The 24,221-nt window shown below is 36.9% G+C and overlaps 1 protein-coding gene across 1 annotated transcript in view; it reads left to right on the top strand.

Moving 5' to 3' along the window:
* Nucleotides 1–23,698, top strand: part of LMBRD1 (LMBR1 domain containing 1) — a 76,609-nt gene extending 52,911 nt beyond the window's left edge. Inside the window, exons 12-16 of the mRNA XM_065631839.1 lie at nt 54–158; nt 1,369–1,518; nt 8,358–8,436; nt 22,522–22,613; nt 22,780–23,698. Of these exons, the coding sequence (XP_065487911.1) occupies nt 54–158; nt 1,369–1,518; nt 8,358–8,436; nt 22,522–22,613; nt 22,780–22,899 (546 nt within the window). The 3' untranslated portion in view covers nt 22,900–23,698. The remainder of the gene's footprint in view (nt 1–53; nt 159–1,368; nt 1,519–8,357; nt 8,437–22,521; nt 22,614–22,779) is intronic.
* The last annotated feature ends 523 nt before the right edge of the window (nt 23,699–24,221 follow it).

The following is a 24,221-nucleotide window of genomic DNA, read 5'->3' as shown; positions in this document are numbered from 1 at the left end:
TTGTTTTCTAACTTGAATGTTTTCTTTTTTAACTGCTTTTGTTCTTGTTTTAGGTTTTTCCACTTGATTATATTCTTATTACAACTATTGTTATGTACTTTATCTTCACTTCAATGGCAGGGATTCGAAATATGGGTATATGGTTCTTCTGGATAAGGGTAAGTATGATGTAAGAGTTTAGTTTATAATACTTAAATGTTTAACAAATATGTGATAATCAGTCTGAGTAGTCATTATTTATGTACTGCTTCATAAATACTGGATGTTGCAAATAGCATTGTCTATGTCTGAGTGTTAGAAACCCATCGTACAATTTTCACTGTGGTGAAAGTGTTCATTTTGCTAAGCTGTCAGACTGAAACTTATGTTTTAGCTGATGCTTGCTTATCAAACTGACTCTTTCAAGTGTTTAATCAGTGGTACTTTGGCTTCTGACTTATTTGAAGTTAAAGCCAATTTTGTGGTCAAAATCTGATATGTGAATGCAGACAGTAGTGCTTGTCTTGCTTTTAAGGTGGCAAGCAAGTTTATCTAGCTTCATAAGAGAACAGTATAGTGATGATATGCCATATCTAAATATGATTCAAATAATATATTGCTGTATTTGAAAATGCAGCTTCGTATCCAACAGTACGCAATTGATGCCTATGACGCTTGGTTAAGTATTTCCCTGTTTCTGTGACTATTTTGCCTTTAGTACTGTCATTCTTTCATGTGGTGACACCCCAAAATTCTGAACAGTGACCCTGAGTCCTTGCAATGAGTTGTAAGATGGGCTGTAGATTTTGGTCTTCCATCATTTACCCCTCAGCTGCCAGCTTCTTTACTGTCATATGGTGTCCCAGCTGAGCCTTTGACTAAAGAATAGTGTTATCTACAGGTTAACAGGGAGGGATTATATTGTTACCTGTGGAGTGAAGTAGAAAAGATGCCACCATATGGTGCATAAGTTTTCTCAGAGCCTGGGAATTTTCTCTCATAACTCCTTCCTCTGATCTGATTAGAGGTGTAGTGACAGATGCCCCTTCACCTCGACCAAAGGACACAATACTCTTTGACAAACCAAAGCACAGTTTCAGTGACAGGCACCGCTATTTAAATCTTGTTGCTAACTGCTGGTTTAAATATTCTGGGTCATTAATGGAAACAATGATTAATTTAGTTGAGTAGCTGTGCTTTGAAATTCAGGTAAATAGACCTGAAAACCTGCTTGGACTCATTTGAATTAATTTTTCAGAGAATAATTTTAGCAGCCTTCCACTTCTTTCAGTAGAATTAAAGCAGTTACTTGAATTAAACAGGATTTTAAATGTCTTCATAAAGATTTTTTTTCATTATGTTTATATTTGTGTGTGTTCTGTGTTTTAGCTTTATAAAATCAGAAGAGGAAAAACTCGACCTCAAGCACTCTTGTTTCTCTGTATGATACTTCTGTTGATAGTTCTTCATACAAGTTATATGATATACAGTCTTGCCCCGCAGTATGTAATGTATGGAAGCCAAAAATACCTGGTACAGGTGAGATGTAATACTTTTTTTTTAAAGGGATCTTACCCTCTGTATCTGAAAGGTGCTGTTTACAGAGACCCATTCTCAGTTTTGAAGACTCTTGTAGCTAGGATTTTTTTAGTAGATGTTATCTTGATAATGCACAAGCCAGAAACTGGTTGTACTATAGATGACACAACTGAATTCCTAGGTCATCTTCAGACAGCACAAAACTTTGAGTATTGCTTTACTACTTTTGGTTAGACAGCTACTATTGTCTGCTAGACTTTGTACTGGTACACTTAGATTGCTGAGTGACTGCAGTGAGTTCACTCAGTGAGGATAAGTTCTAGTGTGTAAGGTTGTCTGTAGACTGAAAGCAATGTTGCTCTTCTGCAGTTGATAGTTTATGTGCATGTTTGTGAGAAATCACAAAGTAACTTGGTACAGTAGAGGATAATCAGAATGAAGCTGAGCATGTGCTGATTAATCTCATTTTGGACACTTTGGACTATCAAACTCCATGAAACTCATTACGGTTCTTGTCTTATAAAAACCTTCTACAGAATTAAGTAGTTAACATTAGTTTCTGCTTTTGTTACTTCTGTGTACTTCAAGTTTGGTTTGGGGATTTTTTTTTTCCCCTTAAGTCTTTAGTATTCTATACCTGAAGGCTTTAATTCTTGCTTTTCATCTTAGTTTGAGTGGAGGCCTGCATATTTATGGGGAAGTTCAAAGTTACACATCACAAGCATCTTGAGGGGTTTTATGGACAGCTGTTTAGCAATATCTGATATCCTGTGGATGTAGGCTTTGTTATTAATAGATCTGATTTTGCAAATGTGGACAATTAACCAAATCATGAACTGGTTCCTGATATTCAGGGACAAAGAAGTCCAGATCTCTTGGTGTGCAGTTTAGGGTTTAGGTATAAGCTTTACAAAACTAAAACAGTTAAGCCAGAGTGGTTGGGAGAAGGGATTTAAATGCGACTGAAGTAACTGAGTGCTGCATTGAGCATTGGGAATAGTTTTCCAGAAGGTTGTGCCCCTGGGAGAATAAACTTTTTTTTTCTTTTACAACAAACAAAACCAAAACAACAGCAGAAAAACACCAAACAACAAAACCTCATAACTGCAAAAAAACCCCACCCTAACCCACCAACCCTCTTCAACTGAAAATATCTGGTAAAATGTGTAATTTATCACCATTGATTCTTTCAGTTTAAACTGAGTAGCTGCAGAATACTTTGAGAAAGGATTGAGGATAAATTGAAGTAGAGAAGTGGAACCTGATCACCTTAAATGTACTTAGTGTATGTGGTAGAATTATCACTGCAGAAAGTAAAGCATCAAGAAATGCTATTTTTCTGCAGTCTTTGCATCTAAATTGTATGTGGTAATGGGAGGCTGGTCATCCTGATATCAATCTGAGCACAATAATAGAATCACTGTTGGGGACTTGAATATTTGATGTTAAGGAAGTTTAATGAATTTTTATTAGATTTTGTTAGATATAACTAATACAAAATAAACATGCTTAGGCATCTGTAAATTGTAGCAACAGCAAGAAGATAAGATGAAAATCAGTTTAGAAAAGTGGTTTGCTTCTATGTTGAGTTTACATAGAACTCCTGGCATGATTACTTACTGTGTATGTAGCCTAGAACATCACATAGCTGTATCTGAATTAGTTATGAGCTCAAGTCCTTGCAAAAATCATATCCAGGGTTTGTTTGTGCTAGGATTTTTTTTATAGCGTAGATTGATTGAATGTCTCCAATTACAGTGCAGAACCATTGTGGGTGGAAGGGTGGGAAGGACAACTTCATTAGAGGTCTTACCAAGCTAGTCTTTAAGCCTTTCAGTGGTGTGACAAAGAATCCTTTATTCTAAAACTTGCAGATAACATGGAAGATTGAAGTGAAAAGTAAATGTAGCTAGTAGTTTGTTTTGCTTTATGAATAAAATGGCAGTGTTTCAGTAAAATAATAGGTGTATATATTGAGGGGGTTGGAAGGATTAGGACTTAAAACAGCTAACATACAAGTGTTTGTTATGACAAATAGTATCTGGACAGTGATATGTAGTTTGTAAGGAAAAGGGTGAAGAGAATGGAACATGGGAGTGGGGAGGCTGTTGTCATTCGAACAGCTATTCAAATGCAATCCTTGTCAGCACTGCAAGAAGGATTAGCTGGAACGGTTGAGTTGAGCTACAACTTTTAATTTAAAGGATTAAAAAAATCTTATTGTCAAGGTAGCCATCCTGGGTCTTTAGCTTACGTCCCATTTCAAAGAGCTGTATTAAAAGTGCATGAAGTAACCTGGATAGAAAGCATTTCATTTGTTAAAGTAACATGAAGCATAATGAGTGTGCTGGTAAGTTACATCTGGATTTCTCTGTCATACCAAGTAAATACAAGTTTTTCAGACATCCTCTGAGTCTTTCAGAATGTAGCAGACACTTTGTGCCTGACTACCCTGATAACTGGATGTTAAATTTTTGTTTTGAAATGAGGAGAGACAGTGGCTGGGAATAAAGAAGAGTGACAGATTTCTCTGTGGATTTTAGCAATGAGAAGGTTCTTAAGAATTATGAATTGGTTATTATGGAACTGAGGAGCGGCCAGGAAAATACACAGGAACTGAGCAAGTGAAATACATCTTGTGCATGTGGCGAGTTTCCTGATGATGGAAGCTGTACGCACTGGTTTGCTTGGACAATCAACTTCATTATTTAAAGTATCATAATGCCACTGGTAACCAACATGGTGCAGAACAAAGCAATAAGTAAACAATATTCCAAGTTGGCTTAGTGGATGAGTGGGCTGATAAACATGTGTGTCAGTATCTGGTGACTCACAGAAAGTGTGTAAAAGGAGCACTTCTTCCTTTTCTTTGCTCTATAGTAATTTCCCATCTAGTAACCTGTCAAACTAATTTGTAACCAAAATCTATAGTGATGCATTAGACAGGTTAGAATTCTCTGAATCTTGAAGTGTTTCCTTTGGAGACTGTTACTCTTGACAAGACCTTTTAACTTTGAAGTGCTGTTGACTTTTCCTGATGATTGAATATGCATAGAAAAGTGGAGCTCTTGTGAGGCAAATATTAGCTGGACCTGGGCTACTTGCTTTATTTAACTCTTTGTATATTAGGGTGTTCAAAGCATGTGTCCCCAATTAATCAAAAATGCCTTCAGCTATGACGTCTGTATGCTAAAGAACCTTCAAAAGTTTCCTACAGTGCCCTTACCAAGGCCATGCATAGGGCTCTTTGAATACTGAGGAATGCTTGGTTTCATCTCTTAAGACCACCTTTGTAGTGTCTGCTAAACAGTTGTGTCTCTCTGTAGCCTTTCACTAAGGTTAAGAGTTCCATCCACATGCAGGCTGCCTTTTAAACTTTAGCACAACCACAACTTTGCCTTTACTTGAAGTGTAATTGCTATTTCTGTTCAATGAGGTCAATTTTTTTTTCATTTGTCTGAAAGAGCACTGCTTGCTGATGTTTCTACCTAATGGACGTGTAAGACTTGGCCTGGCCCAGACAGGAGTTAAAAAGCCAGCATTTGCCTTAGGTAACACTGATACTTTGCTCAGTTGAGGGCCAGAGCAGCAGCAGTCACTTTCCTTCCTCAGCCTTCACATGGATAATTCAGGAGTGGGTCTAAGCTGCAGGACACAGTCTGTCTTAATCAGCAGGAACCCAGAAGTATCCCTTAGATGACCAAGTGCACAAACAGGTCTTTTCAAGTTCTTGATCCTGAACATAAGCAGGAATAAATTATGTGTCAGCTCTTGAAGCACATGCATTGAATTACTATACTTGGTTTTGTCTCCCACTTGCCCTTGAGGCATCCTGCTTTCAGCTTTGGGCTGGATGTGGTAACTGGAATGCTAGAGTTTGACAATACTCATACCACAAATGTCTGAAATTTGAGTGCTCCACTACGTAATGCTAAGTAAATTATTTTGAGGAACTGTTCTGTAGATACATCTCTGCTGTCACTTATGCATCTTTTCTATGTCCATTCATTTTCTCAGTGCCCTGGGAGTCAAAAAGGGCTCTACCCCAAGTGTATGTATGCCAATACCAAAGTGCTGAGATGACAGCATTAAGGGCCAAGCTCTCACATCTTTTCTGAGAAATCAGCACAGCTTGGGTGCTTCTGAAGTGCCTGAATACTAATGCACACAGCAGGGGAAACAAAGGAGTTAGAAGTTTGCCTGCAGTTGTAGGTCTGCAGTCTCACGGGGACCAGTGATGTAGTGAAATGCTCACACAAGTGGAGTGCTGCCATGGCCAAGTGTGGGCTCTGAGAGGGACAGACTGGGATGGACAACAGGGAGAAGAGTTGACCTTCATGTGAGAGAGCAGTGGGAATGTGTGGAGTTTTGCCTTGGGATGGATAAGCCAGGTAAGTGCTTATGGGTTAGGATTAGAAGGCAGATCAGCATGGGTGGATATTGTCTGCTTACAGGCTTCCTGATCAGGTGGAAGGAGCAGATGATCCTGTAGGTACCTTCATGTTCACAATCCCTGGTCCTCATAGGAGGCTTGAGTCATGCAAGTATCTGCTGGAAAAGCAGCACAGTTGAGCACGGGCAATCCAGGAGGCTTCTGGAGTGCACTGATGACAACTCCCTGGCACAGGCAATTGAGTTGAAATACGACAATACTGTCTTGGACCTGGTGCTAAAAACAAGGAAGAAATGATCAAGGCCAGTCTTGGATCTAAGTGGAGAGAACAGGACAAATAGTAGGAACACAACTCCAGACTCAGGAGAACAGACTTTAGCCTGTTCAGGGACCTGCTTGGAAGAGTTGTAGCCTGTAGCAATCACACCTCTGCCAGCACAGAATTGTTTTGTTTTGTTTCTTCTTTACTGTCTGTCACTGGATGAAGTGATACTGAACTCTTGCTGAGTCTTACTATAATGATGTTAGTTTTTAGTTAATCCTTTAAGTAATAACTTTCGACTTACTTGTTTTCTATGTGAGTTAGCTTTGTATAAAACTACTTTTGCTTTCTTTAATACTTGTGTAGTTTACTTTGCGTAGTACCACTTAAATATTCAAGAATCTTAAATTTGATGTTAGAAATTCTAGCTATGTAAAAATGAAAATGGTGTTCAGCTGACAGAGTTAGTAAGATTGCCATTCTTCTTAGCATCATTAAGAAGGATTAATACCATGAAATGCTTTACTTTATATCTCTACTTTGGAATACATTTTTCATTTTTCATTTTTTTCACGTCTGCTTTGTGAAAAGGTAGAAAACTTTCAGTGGACCTTCACAAGGTTTTGCCGTGTGTAGGAGAGAAGAAAAGATTGCTGGGGAAAGATAGGCTTGTTTTATGACTTTAAGGTATACCCCAGTGCCTTGAGTCTGTGCAAAGCACTGAGTTGAATCCAGCTATGTCAGAAGTCTTAAATTATGGGAGTCTTCATGGAGAACAAGAATAATATTGGACCTGGAAAAAAGCATAGAAGTTATTAGAGGAAACCTGCAGGTCTAGCTATTGTTGCATGCTGTATTTTAAATTCCTACTATTTTAAAATCAAAATGAATAAAGATAAGGAAGACAAAACTTTAAAATGGCAAGATTCTGATTGTTCTGTCTTTTTGTATGTCTGTATATAATTGTACCATATATAATGCTGTTCTTTTGAAAGAAGCACTCTCCATGGTTGAGCAGTGTAAGCTGTAATGGTGACAGCCAGCTGGAGCTGGACCACTGCTAAATGTATACTCAATAATTGAAATTTTGTCCCTTCTGTTCTTATCCTATTTTTCTATCTACACATTGTCCTCCTACTTTTGATTCCACTTTTGTTCCTGATTCCTTTGCCTAATCCTACTCCTTTTGGATCAGTTTCTTTTAAGGCAGTTGTTGTCTTCACGGTTCTATGTGTTTGTGTGAAATGAAGTTAACTGTTCATACAAACTGCTGGTTTTTAGGGTAGACATTTGGGTGTGTTTTGGTTTTTTTAATGTTCAGAGCAAAAGCTGAATTTACTTAATATTGATAAACTTTCTCAGTTGACTTGTCAGAGAAACATGTAGTTTTATGTGCCAGCTTGCACTGATTTCTGGTAGGTTTTAAGGCACATGTTTTCTTCAGCCTGAAGGAGAAAAGGTGTTGACCTGTACTGATTTCTTTAGAGGGCTTCCTATTTAGGAAATCGTGAGGGTGAAAGTAACTACAGTAGATATGAGACCCTTTGAAGTGAATTAGTGTATGAAGGAATCAATGTAGTATAAATTATTTGCATTGAACTCTGATAAATTTATTCACAAATTATTCAAAAGTCAGGGTGATACATAAAGAGTTCATGTTGTCTCTGAAAGAGTCGGTTTTCCCAAGATTTGAGACACTTAAACAGGAATATTTGGGTTTTCAGTAGTTCGCTTCAGTGTAGTTTTTCTTCCTCCACTCTGGCTAAGTATATTGGATACTATCATTAGGCTTTTAGACCAGAAGCAAACTGGTTTTGGTATCATTTATGCAAGCCTAACACTTCCATGGTGTCTTCATCACTAAAGTTGAATTCCAAATTCGTTTTATGCACAACTAAAAGGTTTTAATTTCAGAGATGTTTGTATTTTTCTGAAGTCTTCAAAAAGAACACAAGCCGTTAATTTATTTTAAATGAAGCATATTTAGAAAAGTTCATGTTATATTACTTATAGTTTACTTTACACTGTTCAAAACCAATCTTAATGCTTTTGAATACTGTAAGACATTTGTCACAGCCTTTTTAATAAGATCAATAATTTATTGGGAGATGTTTGTTTCAGTGACTGTCATTGTATATGGAAGAGCATTGCTGGCTGTAGTAATCTTCTGTATTTATGACGCAGAGTAATAAGACAATTGATGGCCAGACAAGGAATGTGACAACATTTATATCTAAAGTCTGTGATGCAGATGCACCTGAAGGTAAGATTAATTTATTGCATTCTGATGTTAAATGTGTATGCTCAGCTGTAATATGCAACTCGATCTCTTTATGGCTTTGATTTGCTTTGGTCTGATATGAACTCCTGATGGATAGCTATGTCCAGAAAACAGCTTCCTTACAGCTTATTTAATTCATTTGAAGAAATAACTTTTATAGTAGAAACCATGTGTAACAATGCATTCCAGGTAACTTTAAAATCTATTTGCTTTAACATGTTTGTGGAAGACCTTAAAAATAAACCCTAACCTTCAGCATCTGAAGTGTCACTTCAGTACATATGTTTATCATATGAACATGCAGAGAAGTATTCTATTAAATTTCACAATGTAATCAGGAAAACTATGATCTGAACTTCTCAGTGCAATTTTACAGCTAAGAGAATTCTGCAGTTTTTATTAAGATGTAAATATGTGCTGTTCCATGAGCAACAATGCCAGTGGAACTTGACATCTTAGGCTGTTTTCGTGTAGTCCTCTTACTCCAAATTTATCATGCCCTCTAACATCCAGTGTAACTCCTTCTTGTCTATGTTATTAACCAACCCTTTTTAACCAGTTATTTGGGAAGATGATGTATTGTGGATATTCTAGAGCTTCAAGTAGTGACTAGCAAGTGGATGGATAATTGTGGAGCTTTCCTTGACTTTCCATCTAGGCAGGCCTTAATGCTGAATTTCTTTGAGAGAATGGTAATGTTTTATTTAGTCTTTATTCCTCTATGAAACTTGGCTAAAGCTGGGAATTAATTTTAGCCTGGTTTCATTAAAAAGCAACAAGCTACTTGAAATCATGCAGGATTTGATTTTTATGATGTTGCATTTCCTCTTCCTTTCCCTCTACATTTAAACAATTTTTGCACAATTTGAATTGCACTAGTCATTGTGTTACTGAAACTGGCATCACCATAGGTTTTGTCAATTGCTTTGATCTCTTGTTTAAAAAAATGAAATCTGAGCAAAAGATTTATGGCCTTCAGAATGGTCTAGATTTTTTCAGGCTGAAGCTCTCAGTTATCTCTTGGGCAAACCCTCAGGTCCTCTGTATAAACAGGATTTGGATTTATGTATGCATTTATATACTTACAAAAAGGCTTGGCAGTGTTTGTTAATTGATAGAAAAGATAAATAGTTTTCTCGTGTGTTCTCGTCTTATTGTCAGTATTCTGTAACTACTGAGTTCTGACTATACTTTCAGAAGATCTGAGCAGTTCTTCGGGTTTTCTTCCATCTTTTATTATTGGGAAAGATAGCATTTAATTTTAAATAACTTTTGTAGTAGTGGAGGTAACTGTGCCATTCTTAGTTTGCAATCTGTCAGGCTGGGGTCTCTTTTGCAAGGTGGTTCCCTTGTATTTAAACTCATCTTCAAATTTAGTAGGTGGGTATTAGTCTTATTCCTGGTGGTTCATATCATTTCCCAAGGGAGATGGATTTTTCTCTTGTCTCCACTCGTACTTCAAATAAATCATTTATCCACCTTCATTTCTGATGATTATTTTTAGACCTGTAATCATTCAGTTCATGTTTTGGCTGCCATATTTTTATGGTTAAAAATAGAAACTCTTCTGTGGCAGAGTTTAGAACAGAACAATCTATTATCTTTCAAAATCAGATAACTTTGAGCAGGTTGTAGAGATCTTTTTCTTGTAAACAGCTTCTTGGCTTGGCTACTATTTATTGGGAGAAGGATATAGTCACTGGCATCGACAAGCTCATTAGTCTTGACTTCTCTGGGAGAAATTCAAATAGTATGATTTCTTCAGACTTTGTGCTTAACTGTAGGAACTGGGGTTAGACTGAAACTTAAATTCCATCTATTTGATATTTTTTGAGTACTTTGAATACTTTGCATGATTTTTTTTCCTAATTTGCTTTGATCAATGGAAACAACATAGCTGATGCTTAACACTGTTGTACTGATGTGCCCGAATGTAAGTTGGCATATGTAAATGATGGCTTTGGTTTGCCATCGTTAACGTGTGCTGTTGCACTGAGTAGCTTTGAGTCATGTTCTCTTTTCTCAATAGGAGAGTGGTGGAGAAGATATTGATATGCTGTCCTATGCTAGCCTAGTGTAACTAGAAGATGGATGGATATTTCTTAAATGTGAACGTTAATGTGATCAAAAGGCCATAGTGGAGTTCTGTTAACTACAGATGCAGTCAGACCATTGAAGTGTTTTTAAAAAGGAAAGAAAAATTTCTTTTTTAATGCTTCAGCTTTGAAAAAAAATGTTGCGGTAGTAGAAATGCTTCACTGTTTTATCCAGTTAATTTTGAAAAGTGGAAATGTAATGCTTGCCTTGGAATACTTCACATTTTTAATACCTGATAATGAAAACTAATAAGAATAATCATTGTAGATGCTACTTGTATGCTCTGTGATCAGATAGAATGTGTTATCAAGTAAAACATTTCAAAGGTAGGAACTAGATTTTTAAATACAATTTCTCTTGTTTTTTAAGGATACTAGGCACAGAGCAAAAACAGATGCAACTTCAAGTTAAGATAAAGGTTGGCTGAGCACTCGTAGGTTTTATTGAGTTCTCTGGTACTGTGGTTTTATGTAAACCATTGAACTGGAACTAAATGCGAATATTGATCTGTCCTCTCAGCACTTTCTTTTATTTAAACTGAATTAATTCTAACATGTATTTTTTTCTTAAACATAAAATAAACTATGACCTTTTAATGGCTGTGCTGATAAGCCTATAGCAATCTGCTCTGTTTTATTGAGTACTCAGAAATTGTAGATATGATCTCTACTTATTGTAACTAAGTCCTTTTTTTTCTTTCTGAGATGGTAGAAGAGACCTGATTTGATCTTGTTATAGCAACTAGTACTCTCAAACTTCAACATTGTTAAAACTTCAGGCTTTAATGAACAGTGTTTTCTATATGTTTCAAACTAGTGTTAGTTTGATGAAAAGGACAATTTCACTTTCTGGGGGAAAAAAAAACCCCACAAGGCAATTAAAACACACTATTAAGTATTTACAGTTAAATATATAATTTGAAGGGGTTTAGCATTACATTGTCTGCTTTCATGAAGCAAAGCTTGTTTCTATTTACTCCTGGTATACAGGAGCTGAATTCACTTTACACTGAATGCCAGAGCTAATGACAACATAACTACATGGGACAGAACAGAAGCCAAAAAGTAATAGAGTAAACTGCATCTTGTAACTCAGTGAAGTACTTTTTCTTAGTTACATTTAAACATCTTGCACAAAACACTTGTGTTATGGTAAATATAGACTTTTAAAATAGTCTTTTGGAGCAGAAAATTTAATATATTTGTTATAGGCAAAACAAGCATTAGTCTTTAATGTTCAGTACAGTTGGGCAAAGATCTAATTTGATTGTTGTTTTCCAGGACTGATGCCAGTTAAACTGTAGGGTCTGCACTTCAGCTGAGCATAAGGTCAAGCAAAGGAGTTCAGTTATGTGATTAAGATTCTTGCAGCTGGACTGATACTTTGAAAACTTGGTATAGGTTTAGTTAAACAGGTTAATGAGATTTAATGTAAATGAGCAATGACTCAGCTGCAAGCCTGCATACAAGACTTTTTCCAGCCTTAATTTTAAGATCTGATTAACACTATCTGCCTCTTTCTAGATGAGAAAACTGTGAAAGTTGGGGTTTTTTTTAAGCATCATTCACTCTAAATCCATAACATGCTATGAATCCCCTTGGCTTGGGTTCTCTCATTTCCTTAATTGGGGAAATGAGCTTTAGCTGGGGCATGCTAAATGCTTGGTACAGTCTTATCTGCTCGGTGTTTTGCATAGACCTGCACTGACTCCAACTGCATGTACAGTGGGGAAGAAACAAGATGAACTCCATTTCCAAGGCTTTGAACTGAGCAGGACTTACTGTGCTGATTAGATCTGCACCTCCTTACAGGACTCTCTTGCCATCTGGAATTCAACAAGTGCAAGACCTCAGGCTGTATTTTAGCCTAAATAAAGACTAGATGTAGATATTACTCAAGCTGGAAAGGAACCCAAGTATGAATGTGGAAACAGGAGCATACTCTTTGTTTTTCCTTCAGAGAAATCCAGGAGACATGCAAAGTGAAAGCACAAGCAAGTTGTTCAGAACCTTCAGTATTAGTAATTTTGTATTGAGTATCTTATGACCATGGATTACTACTTCCAAATAGCTGTTCTAAATGAATTAATTTACAAAGTTATAGAATACTTCCCAAAAAGCCTAAAGAAGGATTTTAGTGAGAACTTTGTAAATGTTCCTGTTACTTGACTGAATGACCTTACTAGTACTTTACTCTGAATCTCTACTTGTACGTAACACTGTTGAAGTTTTCTATAATCATGAGAACTCAATATAAATAAGCACAATGGTGCATGTTTGACCCCAAACAGCCCTGTTTAGGTCCCACCACTATGAACAGGTATGAGCTGCTCTGAACTACCTCTTCTCCAGTGATCACAACTGGACAGAAGCTTCATTTACTGAATACTCTGAAATGTTAAATGGAGTGTAGCAGTAAAGCAATTGCATGCTATCTTCTCAGATCAACATCCTGGTTCCATGGCCTGTTGGATTTAATCCCAATGGTAAAGTGAGATGTTCTGATATTATCAGTACTTTGGAATAAGAGTTGAAACTCCTTACAAGGAGTTGAGGGGTATGCACCCATTCTTAAAAGGAATAAATTAACCTAGTGTAAGTACTGCTTTGAGTAAGAAACCTACCAATGCTTTGTCTACAAAGTGATCCATTTAATATAGGCAGTTCTCTTACCAAAAGAAGGTATCATATTTGGCCTCTCTGTAAACAGCAATGCCACCAAATATTTTCATCACTGAGAAACATTAACTATAACATATATTGGTAATATTTTCAGTGAAGTGTTGGGAGTTGCTTTTGCTGGTGTAATCAAATTATTTCTTTATCTTGGTATAGAGAGCTGATGAATTCACTACATAACATGCTCAAGAACAGCAATGCAGAAAACTAAGACATCAGCCTTTAACTATGGCTAGTGAAGCTTGCTAGATGTTTCCTATCCATCTTAAAGTATGGCTTGCTAAATAGAATTTGAAAGGATCAATTCATGGACATGGTCTTTTTCACTGCTAGGACATGTCCTGCAGCTGGGTTGGATGAATGACATTGGACTGGGCAAATCCTATTTCAACTGTGAGAGAAATATGACTGCGTTAGTCAATTGTATCATAAATTGTGTCTGAAAGAGGCAGAAGATGGGAAAGGGTGGGAAGGAAGCCATTGTATTCAGAGCATCATTAATGAGTAAATCACTAATTCATGTTCAGCTTCTTATTTGAAAGAATTTGGCATTGAGTCTTTTAAGTTTGATTCCTTAATGCTTGTTATAACTGGTTTTGTTCTCGAGAATAGCTCCAGCACTGGAAGTTGCTCTGCTTACTCAAATGCTTCTTTGAGTGTTAGTTGACTATAAATACTTCTAAGGACAGAATCTGAGGTATTCTGTGTGGGGATAGTAAGAGGTCAAGATCAGTCTGCTAAAATGTCATTTCTCTCCATCCTCCAAATTGTTTTCCATGTAGCATGATCTCGGGATGAGGAAAACAATCCTTCTCACATAGGACAGACATTCTTAAGTGGGCAGCCAAAGGCAGTATGAGGCGAGTGGAAAGGACATGACAAAAATGTGGTTAATGTTGATGGTCAAGTGGTGTAAGGTAGTTGCAAGAAGTTTGAACTGGTGCAAGCTTAACCTTGTACTAAGCTGATACTGGAAAATGTGGTAGGTAGCTAATAGAAAGTGTTTTGATTAGAATGAAAATGATAGGTTATGCTGTCCATTGGCTGCTTCCTTTCTGAATCCTGCATCCATGGTCATCCCTAGGGTATTGCCTTCAAAGTTTATCAATATCTGTGTTTTTAAAACGAGTTGTTCGCCCTCAGTTACTTAAAAATAAGATGTTCAAAGGAGACTTGGAAAACATCACTTGCAGAAGTTCAAATTAAATTCAGCAGTTTAAAGGCAAGAAACAGCAATTACATGGCTTGTTCAAATGCATCTGGCCAGTGTTTGTAATTGGCCTAAATTTTATGTAGGATTTCAAAAGGTATCTAGTTAGAAATGAAATATGGAGAACACTTCTTTCCTCTGCAGCCTGATCCAATGGCTTATCTCTTCCTCATAGAAAAAGGACAACCTCTGTTTGGAATTAACAAGGCTTCAGATTTTAGTCATTGGTTACAGCGGTACCTTTTCACTATACACATGGCCTTGTAGCATTAGTGTTTTCTTCACTTGAAGGTATTTAATAAATATGAAAATCAAGTTATCCTTTAAACCTATGAGAAATGAGATTAACAGGTTTAGCGCATTGAATCTCATTAAATGGTTTTCCTCTTGACTGTTAATATATGCAAATCTTGGCACCCTCTAGATTCTCTGTAACCAAACTAAAATAGAAACCTTATAGCTGGGTGCAGTTTTCAATTATAATGTCATAGCTGTGCTAGGATGAACTCCAAATCTAAAATAGCAAGAAGAGGACTGATAGGCCCTTTGAATGTATAAAGGGAAGTGGTGAGAACTCTTGCCAAACTCTTGCCTACATTTAGTTAAAGCTTGGTTGCGTTTGCTTCTTTGTAAGATGTAGTACCCTGTTTCTGCAACTAAATCCTGCATTTCCTGTTTGTGCGTGATACCTCGTTTAAAGTCGACTGTTGGAAAAAATTATGTGACACATATCACTCAATGAGTTTGTTCTCATTATTTAGCATTCAAAAACTTTGACTAGTGACTTATTTCTTCTCCTTTCAGCACAAAATCTTGGAGGATATTATTGGAAGCCTCCTTATGCTATTAAGTCCTGATAGCACTGATGGGACTTGCAGATTCTTGAACTATTTAATGTAGACATTCATAGTGTGTAATTATCATCAAGAAGTTGTATGAGTGCCACAGTAGTTAATGTACTGCAAAGTAACTGCAAATAGCTATTGGTTTTCCAGACTTTAACTTTTGTTACAAAATCAGATCCGACTAAACAGTCTGATTCACATTGATTGCATAGTTTTCTGGCTCTCTAAGTTTATATCTGGTTTGGTTTGATTTGCAGATATGTAACATGAGGTATCAGATGCAACTAATCCATAGCTTCAGTCACTGAAAGAGAAGCAGAGTTTGCCTTCTAAATGGTACCTTGTCCCAAATAGTTTCTCCAGGTTCTTTGTTAGTCTCTGGTTTCCAATTTTGTGGCTCCTCAGCCTGCTACATCTTTTGCTTTGGCAGGATTTGATTCCAAACCTACTGAGCAGCTCTTGTTGAGTAAGGTAGGTTCTTGGACTAGACTTTATCCAGCTAGACTTTTGGTTTCTACAGGTCTCTGTTAGGTGCAATTTCACTTCCAGCTAAGCCAAAACCAAACCAATGACAAAAAAACACACAAACTACAGAAAAACCCCACCAAACAATTGGGATAAAACAGCAGGCAGGTTTTTGTGCTTGCATGTTAGACTTATATTTAAAAATACTGTAGATAGCTGCAAACTGTTTAACATCTGAGTGCTTTGGTACTCAGGCTTCTGTAGCGCACTGTAGTACTTCAAAGTGCTCTCAGCTTGAAATATTGGAAGCTTAGTGATTCGCATCTCTTCAAATGGGGAGCTACTGGAGCTACATACAACCAGTTGGGAAATGTTTTCATATTCTTGCTATATCTGAATGCACCCATTCCAGTCGTATGTTTTCCAACATGCTTTTCAATCTTGACAAGGGATGAAAGGGATAAATTTGTTGCAGTTAATCTTGAGGCAAATGGTTGTAAATCTCTATAATACTTGCATTATTGTGAAAGCTGAAAGAATGACTACTTGAAGGTTTAAGCAATTTCTGCAAAAAGTTAGCTGAGGGAAAGAAGTAACTGGAATGAGATGCCACAAACTAAAAATCGTTAAAGCTTTGTGTAGTAGATTGAGTTTGAGCTAGTAAAACCAGAGAAGTAGCAGCAGCAGAAGGGCTGGATTGTGAAGTGCAAAGACAGGCTCAACACCTGAATGAGGCTAGTATTAATTTTGTGTGTATATATATGTGTATATATGTATATGTATGTATGTGTATATATTTCTATCTCACAGCAGGGAAGAACGTGTAAAAAGTAGGGATGTGCTCAAATAGAATATATGGAAAAACTCTGTAGAAAACTGCTGAGTAACAGGCAACTAAGCACATAGTCATTTTTTCCCTGTTTAGCTGTAAGAAAATTAAAAAGTGTATTTGTGGCTGGGGCAGCTGTTACTGCCACTTCACGAATCTGTTTCCAGAGAAACCTGTCAAAGTGGTACATGAAATACAGTTTTAAACTTCTGCGGAAGTTGAAGTCCTGGAGTGACCTTAAGACTTAGAGAAACATGGATGAAGATGTTAAGTTGCAAGACTATAGGTACAAAAGCAAAGGGGAAACTTGTAATTACAAAGCTTTTGATATAACTGCTAATATATGAAGATTCATGAAGCTTATTTTGTTTTGTCCATCTGAACACTTTGATCTGTGACCAAAGCCAAAACAAGAAATAAGTCCATGTGCCATCTTCTAAGGTTTCAATCTTTAGCAGAGTATTTCTTTCTAAATTTTATTACTTATTTCCACTTTTTTGTGTTTTGTGGGTTTTGTTTGGGGTTTTTTTGATAAGGGAGAACAGTACATCTGTCTCAGGATTGCTTACAGTACCATAGCGCTTTTTCCCTCCGATGGTTAGAAGGGATTCTGATCACTCAACGGGTATTTGTGCTGGAAGTGAAGTGTCACTGCTTCTCAAGAGAAAATAGTTGGACAGTACACAGTGAATATGTAATATGGCTGTATGGGTCTTACACCATTAGAGGTCACTTGGTTTCTTACCTAGTTGAAGTGTCATGGTTTTTTGTGGGACATTAACTTCCTCTTGCAGTTTCTTTGTATGGGCAAAGTTACTTAACTTTTTTGGTCAGTTTGTTCACTATAAATTGACTGTAAATGTTTGCATGATTTTCCTAGTGAAATGTTGAATTGCAAGACAAAATTAAAAAATAGAACTTCTGTGTTTTATATAGCCACATGTAGCCAGTTCATGGGTCTTACACATTTCCTAGTCTTTCATAACTGGTCTGATTTGCAACACGCTTTTCTCCAATATGAGCTATCCAATTAAGAAGTTCCTTTTGTTTTGGAATTTGAGAAAGCATTGCATGTGGTGCTATAAAGAAAATGTTGCCATTATAAAAATAACAAGGCTCTATGGGAGCCCATAGTTTCCATTATTGAGTTGCTAAAGGGGTGTACCTGTCTAGGAAGCATTCTATCACCCAGCAGAACACTTGCTATCCTAAATCTTTCCAGTAAAATAATCCAGAGGCTACTTCATCTACTACTGTTGCTTAGTTTCTGATAAGTAAAAGCATGTTTCTTTGAGGCCATTTTTGAGCCTGAAATCTTAGTGCTGTACCTGCTCAGTTCATAGGAATCTAGTGGTTTTTAAATTTTGTTTGAAATACTAATACACTGTGGCAGAGAAAAACATTACTATTGATACTATTTGTAGGTGCCAAGAAAACATTTTTAGACGGTGTCTGAGTGGTCTCTCCAGCTGTGTTCCTTGAGTTACAGCATCCAAAGCCAACTGTTCTTGCTCTGGTTGTTTATTCTATGTGTCAAAATGCTTTTTAGCTTTGTTACAGGAAAGCAATGGCAAGAAAATATGAACATCTCTTAAAAACTATTTAGAGGCAGTTGACTTCTTTTCTTGTAATGTAGAACTGACTTGACCTGTACGAATGTTGTTTGTTCTGTGATATAAGGTGCTGCTTGTCTTAAGTCACATAAAGTGCACGGGAATTGCAGTAAATAGTAAAACAGTGTCATCATATCTCAGTAGCACAATGAGAAACAATATTTGGAAATCAACAAGAGCCTAGAAAGATGTTTAAGATGTCACAGCTGTTGAAGTGCTGCTACATCTGAGGTACCAGAGGTGTATGTTAACCATCATCCCATATAAATGTTCCTATCCAAGTCAGATGATTTCAACTGTGAGTAGGGGCACAGGCCAGTTGTAGGCCCAGAAATAAAGCCTGTAAGGCAGAAATGCAGGTTTGCCCTTAATTACACTATCCCAGGAGAAGTCTCAAACCTTTTCTAACTCCATGTGTAACTTAAGTTTAGAAACACATCAAACCCATTCTTGAAGCTACAGTTGCAAGTTGGACTGCAAGCAGCACCTGCTTTTCGCGACACAACTTCGGAATGATTGGCTGCAGCGCCATATGAAACACTAAGTGATCTTGGATACCTGAAGCCATGCTTTCAGTGCTTTTAGGATTTGGAATATGCAATGCTTATACATTCTAGCACAGTAAAGCTGCAGGTTTTTGTTTGGAAATAGTTTTGAGTGTATTTTAAGCAAAACTAGGTTATGCTTGAAATTGGCCATGTAAACTTCATTTGTCTGTGGATGACATTCTTATTCTCAGTTTGGGTTTTCCATCTGAAATACCATGTTTATTGTAAGATCTATCTGTGGTGACTATATCTACCTTCATGTGATGTGAAATGTAATTATTTTAAGCACATGCAGGACCTCAAGAGGTAGTCTGGTCCAGTGCCCCAGCAGGGTTGAGGACAGCAGTTTGCTCAGGTCCATTGAGTTGTGAATGTCTCCACAGATGCAGATTCTAAAACCTCTTTGGGCAGCCTGCTTCAGTGTTTGACTAAACTGATGATGAAGCTTCTCCTATTATCTAATAAGAATACTTCTTGCTGTAATTGTCATCTGCTGTCCTTCTGTTGTGCAGGTCTAGGAAGAATCTTGCCCTGTATTTTGTAGGACCCCACTAGACAGCAAAGGTAGCAGTAAGACACACCTGCAAGCACCTTTACTCCAAGCTGAACAAACACATCTTCATAGTATGCTATGTGCTCTAACTGTTGCAGTGATCCTTGGCTGGACTCGTTCCAGTTCGTCAATGATTCTTTCTTATTGGGGAGCCCAAATTGGTGCTGTCGCAGTCAGAGTAGAAAGAAGTGATCACTTCCCTGGACCTGTTGGCTGTACTCCTGGTAGTGAAGCCTGGTATTCCATTACACTTTTGAGTTGCAAACGAACACTGAAAACTGCATGTTCTGTTTGTCTACTGGGACATGAGGTCACTTTCTGCAAAGTTATTTTATCTGGTCAACCCTCAGCCCACACTTTTGCATGGTGTCACTTTGTTCCATGTGCAGGATTTCTCTCTGTTAAACTTTGAGGACTATTACAAGGGGCCTAGAAAAATAGGGTCCCTCTGAGTCTTACCATCTAGTGTGTTGGGCCCCCACATCTTCCTGGTTTGATCTACAGATTTCCAGAGGATATAATCTGTTTCATTGTCTAGCTGATTAATGAAGAAGTAAAACAAGTCTGCACCTCAGCACTGACTCCCAAAGAGTGCCAATGCTTTTAAATTGTGTTGTTCACAATTCGTAATTCTTCCCTAAGAAACTAGTTGCTTCTATGTGCTTTTGTGAAAGCTCATTGTATTTTGAGGTGCAGAAAAGACAGACTGCATTATCTGTAAATAAGCTCTTATAATTTGAGTTTTCAGTGCATAAAATGACTTTGTTTATCAACAGATTTGTTTATCCTTGTAACTCAAACTAGCTAATTCACTTATTGGGAGAAGTCTTTGTTTGAAAGTGTTACTACATTGAGCCTAAGGGTTTTCTAATTCACCAGAATGAAAAACTTCATCAGTGGACTTGAAGTAAAAGATAATGGACTCTTCAGGCAGTTGTGGCTATTAGCACTTTCCATTGCTTAAAAAAATTTAGTCTTGAATCCTGGCTATTTGGCTTTGTTTGGTCAGCACTGTATTCCCAAAAGGCTGGCAGTTTTCTGTCGGAGGCTTGGTAGCTTCTTATGTACACTTGTGTTCCAAATGTCAGTAGTAGTCACAATCATTCTGGATAGTAAGTAGTTACCTTATTTCAGGTTATTCACTATAACTTAATCTAAATTATGATATATGGAGGAATAAGTTGATTAAAAATGTCATTATGTCAGCCTGTTTTGTAATATCTTAGTTCAGAAGGAATAACTAAAATTTATTGAGTTGAACTTGTGACATGTTCCATAGAAATGTTTCTCAAGGTCAGACTGCTCTAAAATATTTACCATCATCTATTTAATGCAATTACTGTTGAAAGCCATCTGAAAGTCTTTTAGCTGTATTTTAATTCAAGTAACCAGCTGGAAAGCTGCAGATGGTGTTGACAATACTATCTGCAATTATGAAGCATTTTCACTTTACCAGCATTTCATACTTTGTTGGAAACATCACCTTTTCTATGGACATACCATACGAGCAAATAATGGAATGTTGTGAGTAGTGTGCTACTTTACAATTTTTTTTCCTCTTTTGTAGGGTAAGTACTATTGACTGGTGATAACAGGAGTGGGGAGCGGAAGTCAGTTTTCTCTGCATACCTGAGATCTAGTCTGGAAAACCAGGAAGGATTAGTTCAGCTGAATTCCTTCCTTGTGCTTTCACTCTGTATGTGTTAGTGGAGAAGCATGCCTTCTCTAATTAAGCTGTTTCGCACTTAATTATCTGCATAATGTGCCTATTTCTGTGTTATATCCCTTGTGTTTAGGAGTTGTGAAATCCCAGGGGTTTTTTTGTCTGCTGATACTGTGTAATAGATTCCAGAAGTCAGTCTGCTGCATAAAGTAGTATTTAACTTAGTATTCTAAGTTATTATGTAAGTTTTATCTAGTCATTGGAGAACTGCTGAAGGAGTGGAGTTGTTTCTCTATTTAGATATAATCATTCCAGACAGTGTAGGGATTTGGCTTGGGGAGGTCATCTTGGCAAGGTCAAACAGCAGACCTTCCTGAAAAAGACCTGACCTTAACTCTGTATTCTTCTCTCCCCAGGAAACAGGGAGTATGTGGTATAGTTAAAGCAGTTTGTTATCTAATGTGAAAATGAATGTTTGAATAAAATACCTTCAGAAAGTGGTGGTTGTCAGCTTGCTGGCTTGTTAGATGGCATGCCAGAAGTTACACTATCTAAGCAGCATATCACTTGCAGCTTTAAGAGGTGGGAAATCTGTACCTAGGGGTTATTTCCAAACCTGGGGTCACAACTGAGAGGAGAACAGGCAAATTCTGGGTTGCTTACTTTTTATAGTGTTCACCTTGTTTAGATACCAGTTTCTACTCTGAAATGGGCTTTAGGTGGGGCTTGAAGCACAGTAAATGAGAAAAACAGGAGATCACGTTATACCTTAGCATGAGCTCCACACACCCCTCCTTGCGCTGGAGAGATTTGGCAGCTGGTTTGTATGTCTTCCTGGCTGCCCTCTGGCAGGACCTCCTGCTTGTTACAGCCTCCGGGTCCCATACAAGCCTGTCTACTACCTTAAAAATGCCTTGACAATTTGATTCTTAATTCTGCTACAGTCTACCACTTTGTAACGGAGATGAATACTTAAGTAATATTTTTAGACGTGGCTGTGTTAGAGAAGTAGTATGATTTAACCAGTGCTGTCAGATCTTGGGTACAAAAAAGCCCTCTGCTATCTGGGTCACAATGAGTCTAGTATATGGTGAAGATTGTTTTTTTTTTCTTGCGTACACGATTCAGTGTTGTACTTGACTTTGATTTTTACAAAACTTAAGCAATCCTGGTAGAGACACATTTTTTTCCAAGAACTGAAATGTGGTTTTTAGTACAGAAGCTGCTTTTTGATCTCCTTATGCCTGCAGTTCATCTAAAAATGGAAGTAACTAGGATCTGTCAGAATAGCCAATAATTGACACATCTCTAGGAGAAACTGTACCCGATAGTAATGGGGTTATCTGTGTAACCCTTAGCTTAGTGTTACCTGTGTGCATATTTACTCACCCATGAAAACAAATATTCCTGTTGTATACCTTCTTGGTAGAGGAGAATAAATTTGATTTAATGGAGTATAATTCTACTTCAGAGCTGAATACTCTCCAAAACTACTGAATTATCTTATAAATTGGAATCAGCTGTTTTTTATTCTGTGTTAATCAGTACTATTTGCTTTCCTTTTAGATCAGTGTATTGTTACTCGGACGTACCTCTTTCTTCATAAATTTTGGTTCTTCAGTGCTGCCTATTACTTTGGGAACTGGGCATTCATTGCAGTAAGTACTTTGATTAAGAGATAGCTGAATCAAGTTGGCTAATTTACAGTAGTTGTCATTGAATCATTTGCATCACTGCACTGCCATTTAGTTTTATATATATTTTGCCCTTGTATGCTCTTTACTTGAATAACAGTAACTTTTACTACTTATTTTAAATTTGCAGGTCTTTTTAATTGGATTAATTGTTTCATGCTGCAAAGGCAAGAAATCAGTCATTGAAGGTGAAGTGGATGAAGATGATTCAGACATGAGTGATGATGAACTGTCTGTTTATTACCATTGATAGCCTTTTGCCTTCAAGATGAAAAACGTAGTTTAAAGTTATGTTGAAAGTCATAACCATGTGGAAGTTGTATCCAAATAAGCGTCCTTGCACCTGTAAAAATAGAGGAAATAAGTGTACTCGCCTAAAGGGGTAAAAAACTGAGTATCACTTTTTGAGTATCACTGTTATATCAGAACAAATATTGAAGCTGGCTGTGGATAATATATTAAAAAATTGGATTATCATTAAATGTGTATGTAACTTTCTGATGTATAATTTAATGAATTACTGTAACAATTTCATGATGCTTTTCAGTTAACTTAGGTTTTCTTAAATACTTTCATGCCTAACTTGTAGGACTTTTTTATTCAAGCTCATAAATAAAACTCACTAAAATCCAGCAAAACAGCTGGTGCAAACACTGCTAGAAAGATTTGGATGAGGTTTACACTTTCAGAAGGATGCGACTGAACTTTTGCATTAGTTTTGCTGGCATTTCTGGATTTCCTTTATAAAACTACAGTTAAAAAGAGACTGTCCTTAAAGTATGCCAAAAACATGTACTTGAGTGGTGAGTTCCTGGTCTGTGAAGTCATTTTCTTACTGTTATCCCCACTGAGTTACCATGGGAATCCTTGGGTAACTATGAGGTGGCTTTTGCTCTATCAAAGGAAATAATTAGTGTAAATGACCATATTCAGCATTGTTGCAGTGTTTTAGTACAGCTCAGTTGTGAAACTGCCAGGTGCCTGACTTAGTAATAATCAACAGAATAATTAAGATGTGATGAATTTTTAACTTATTTTTCTCTAATGCAAATTGTCTTGTTTGAAGTTTTCTTTCAATATTTAAATGTTGTCAACTTGTTTACAAGTCAATATGTTTATATAAATAGAGTTCATAAATATTTTTGTCATTCATGTTGTCCTTGCAATGTTATTTTAGCTATGTAGTTACTGAGTTCTATTTCTAAGACTGAAAAATATTTTCAGATATCCAAATATCTATGTCTCTGAAAGAGAAAATGTTTACAGGTTTTTAAACTTCTAATGCTACCTGAGGGAAATCATAGTCCATGCAAGCACATGGAAATGTGACTTAGGTAATCTTCTAGTAAGAGTAATTGTTGAATAATTATTGAAATTTAGCAGAATTATTAATGTTCTGCTTACATGTCTGCAAACTCCTAAAACTGGCAGGTTTTAGTTACTTCAAAACCAGTCTTCCTCTTCCTGCAGTATTTCAGAACAGCGAGCTCTAAGGAACTTCTAGATTTTAATTTAGTTACAGTATTTCAGGAGAACTTAAGTGAGTTGCTTAGTTAGTGCATGAACACAGGG

The sequence above is a fragment of the Caloenas nicobarica genome, chromosome 3, assembly GCF_036013445.1.
Source record: "Caloenas nicobarica isolate bCalNic1 chromosome 3, bCalNic1.hap1, whole genome shotgun sequence".
Lineage (NCBI taxonomy): Eukaryota > Metazoa > Chordata > Aves > Columbiformes > Columbidae > Caloenas > Caloenas nicobarica.
The sequence above is the reverse complement of the archived record's forward strand: the minus strand, read 5'-3'. Positions and strand labels throughout refer to the sequence as shown.